Below are 3409 nucleotides of genomic sequence, written 5' to 3'. Positions count from 1 at the left end.
ATTATCACCTCCTAAAACACAAAAGGAAGTGCGAGGATTTTTGGGAGTTTAAATTATATTACTAGGTTCATATCTCAATTAACTGAGAAATGCAATCCAATATTCCGCTTGTTAAAAAACTGGAGAATAGGATGATAGTTGCCAAGAAGGTTTTGATAAGGTCAAACACTACCTGTCAAATGCTCGATTCTGGTGCCACCAATTCCAAACAGACCATTAATCTTGTACTTGACCATTTTTGAAAATTCAATGGGATGTGTCCTAGCATAGCATGGTGAAACATGAAGAAAAGAATGAGCCATTTATTACATGAGCAAAAAATTCACTGATTGTGAAACTCGATATTCTTATATCGAGAAGTTGTGTCGTGCCTTAGTTTAGACTACAAAGGGATTGTGGCAATAATTGTTATACCAAACTACGTGGTTAATATCAAAGTTAGACCCTTTAAAATACATAATGAAGTCATCAATTTTGACTAAAAGAATGGCAAGATGGAAAATGTTGCTATCAGAGTTCGATATAGTGTACGTATGCCAAAAAGCAGTAAAGGGTAGTGCCATTGCAGACTTCTTAGCAAAGAGATCATTGGAAGACTATGAACCAGTGAAATTTGAATTTCCAGATGACGACTTAAGGGTCATATCAACAGTAGAAGAAGAGGAAGCCCCGAAAGAGAAAGTATGGAAGATGAATTTTGACGGCACTTCAAATGTCGTGGGGTATGGAGTTGGGGCGATACTGGTTTCACCTAAAGGAAATCATTATTCTTTCACTAGTTGACTCGATTTTGAACGTACAAAAAACATGGACGAGTATGAAGCATGTATAATGGGAATCCGAGCTAGGATTAAGCGTAAGATCAAAATCCTAGAAGTATTTGGCGATTCTGCTTTAGTCATCTACCAACTTCGTGGATAGTGGATGACGAGGGATTCCAAGCTGATAGAGTACAAGGATCTGATAACAAATCTGATAAAGGGGTTTGAAGAGATTACTTTTACTTATCTCCCACGAGAAGAAAATCATATGGTAGATGCTTTAGCCACGTTGGCTTCAATGCTCAAAGTAAATGATCAAGCTCGAATGATGCCCATCCGAATGATTATGACTCATTGTTGTAATATCGAGGAAGAGGAGAATGATGATCTCTCATGGTATTACAACATTCTTCAGTATGTAAAGTATCAAACTTACTCTACAGAAACTATTGAAAATGACAAGCAAACTCTGAGAAGATTGGATATAGGGTATGTTCTCGATAGGGATATCCTACACAAAAAAGGAAGAGATCAAGTACTTTTGAGATATGTGGACAAAATCGAGACTAAGAAAACACTGGAGGAGGTTCATTATGGGATTTATGGAACGTACGCAAATGACTTCACAATAGCCTAACAAATCATGAGGTTTGGCTATTACTGGTCAACGATGGAAGGGGATTGTATCATCAGCTTTTCCCTCACCATTCCATGTAATGACCTTACCCTAGCCATTTTCAATGTGGGGCATCGATGTCATTGGGTCAATCTCACCAAAGGATTCAAATGGACACTGCTTCATCTTGGTGGCTATTAACTATTTCACCAAATAGGTCGAAGCTGCATCATATGCCAATATTACAAAAGGAGTAGTTTGCAGATTCCTAAAGAAATAAATTATATGTAGATATGTAACACCAAAGAGAATCATCACATATAATGCCTTGAACCTGAACAATGACTTGATAAAGGAAGTTTGCACAAAGTTCAATATCAAATATCATAATTCAGCTCCTTATATCCCAAAGATGAATGACGAAGTGGAAGCGACAAATAAAAATATCAAAAATATCGTCACCAAAACGACCGAAACATATATAAATTGGCACGAAAAATTACCTTTTCCTCTTCTTTCTTATCGCACGTATGTTTGTACATCAAATGGGGCAACACCATTCTCACTTGTCTATGGGATGGAAGCAGTTTTACTCGTTGAAGTAGAAATCCCTTATCTGAGTGTAATGATGGAGCTAAAACTAGAAGAGGCCGATTGGGTTCAGAACAGATTTGATTAGTTGATTTTGATTGAGGAAAAGAAATTAAGAGCTATCTGCCATGGACATATGTACTAGAAAAGAATAATACAAGCTCACAATAAGAAGGTCAGACCCCAAGAATTTCATGAAGGTGATCTGGTGCTAAAAAAGATCTTACCTATGCAAAAACATTTCCGAGGGAAGTGAATGTCGAACTGGGAATGCTCAACTGGGAATGCTCTTATGTTGTTAAAAAGACATTTTCAAGAGGAGTTTTGATTTTGACTGAAATGGATGAAGATGAGCTGCCTAACCCTACGAATTTTGATTCAGTCAAACGATGCTACACTTAAAGGAAAAAAGAAAAGAAAAAAAAGAAAAAAAAAGAGAAGAAAAAAGAAATTAAAAAAGAAAAGGAAAAGAGGGTTCAAGATGAAAGCCCAAAATGGGCGTCTTGAAACCCAATGAGGATTCTAATTGAAAATTCACAAATGACGGCTCGATTATTCAGGATTAAGCTTGTGAATGGTGGATTCCCTCAGAATACTGACAATTAAGGGAGAGATTCTCGTCTCATAAATCCTTAGTACGATTTGAATACTCTAGACACATGTTAACTTTTAGAAGAGACTTGTGGTAAAAAGATACAAGGACTCCTACACTTGTTATCAGGGGTACTGGTATTTATTCTTTCTGTAATGTTTGCCTTGTTCCTTAAAAGAAACACTCGTTCAAAAGGATTGTACCTTCTCCATTGTTCATTAATGGTATCATATATAAAAATTTATTATGCCTTCCTCTAAGAAAAGTTTAGAGTATGGGAATTTCAAAACAGGTGTACACTAGGAAGCACAGACGAAAGAAACATCTCTATAGCTCAACATGATTGATCAGAGTGTTAGAAAAGAAAGGTTACTTAAATAAAAAAAATCAATCAAAAAGGGAAACAATCTCAACCTGACTTTGTCTTCTCAGGCAAAGAAATCAAAAGAAATCCTAATCAGGGATGCACTGGATAAGATTTCATTCAAATCAAATTATTTTGAGAAAACATTAGCTTTTTGTCGAAAGTCAACTAAGCAATATGGATCGTTTCACTAACTATATCAGAGAGGACAAATTAAGGGCAATATTTGGCACAAAAGGGTTAAAAAGGTAGCCACAATTGTAACCCAGTTAGTGATGAAAGGAAAAATCTTGCCTGTCTCAGTCGAGAATGGTTCACCAAAAGTTGATGAGATCACATTTTTCCAAGATTGAATTTCCCAAACCTACAATAAACGTTCATACACATCATATCAAATTATATTAGATCATCCTTAGGACATATTGCATATGACACATAAAAAATCATAGCATTTGACCTTGTGAACAAAATCTTCGAACATAGCG

The 3409-nt window shown here is 36.0% G+C and overlaps 1 protein-coding gene across 1 annotated transcript; it reads left to right on the top strand.

Annotated features, from left to right (window-relative positions):
* The first annotated feature begins 924 nt into the window (after positions 1 to 924).
* LOC120170077 lies at positions 925 to 1398 on the top strand. The gene has a single exon (XM_039178105.1). It carries the CDS (start codon positions 925 to 927, stop codon positions 1396 to 1398), a length of 474 nt encoding a protein of 157 aa, XP_039034036.1.
* The last annotated feature ends 2011 nt before the right edge of the window (positions 1399 to 3409 follow it).

The sequence above is a fragment of the Hibiscus syriacus genome, unplaced genomic scaffold (genome assembly GCF_006381635.1).
Source record: "Hibiscus syriacus cultivar Baekdansim isolate YM2019G1 unplaced genomic scaffold, ASM638163v2 tig00111772_pilon, whole genome shotgun sequence".
NCBI lineage: Eukaryota > Viridiplantae > Streptophyta > Magnoliopsida > Malvales > Malvaceae > Hibiscus > Hibiscus syriacus.
This window is presented reverse-complemented; position numbering and strand designations above follow the sequence as displayed.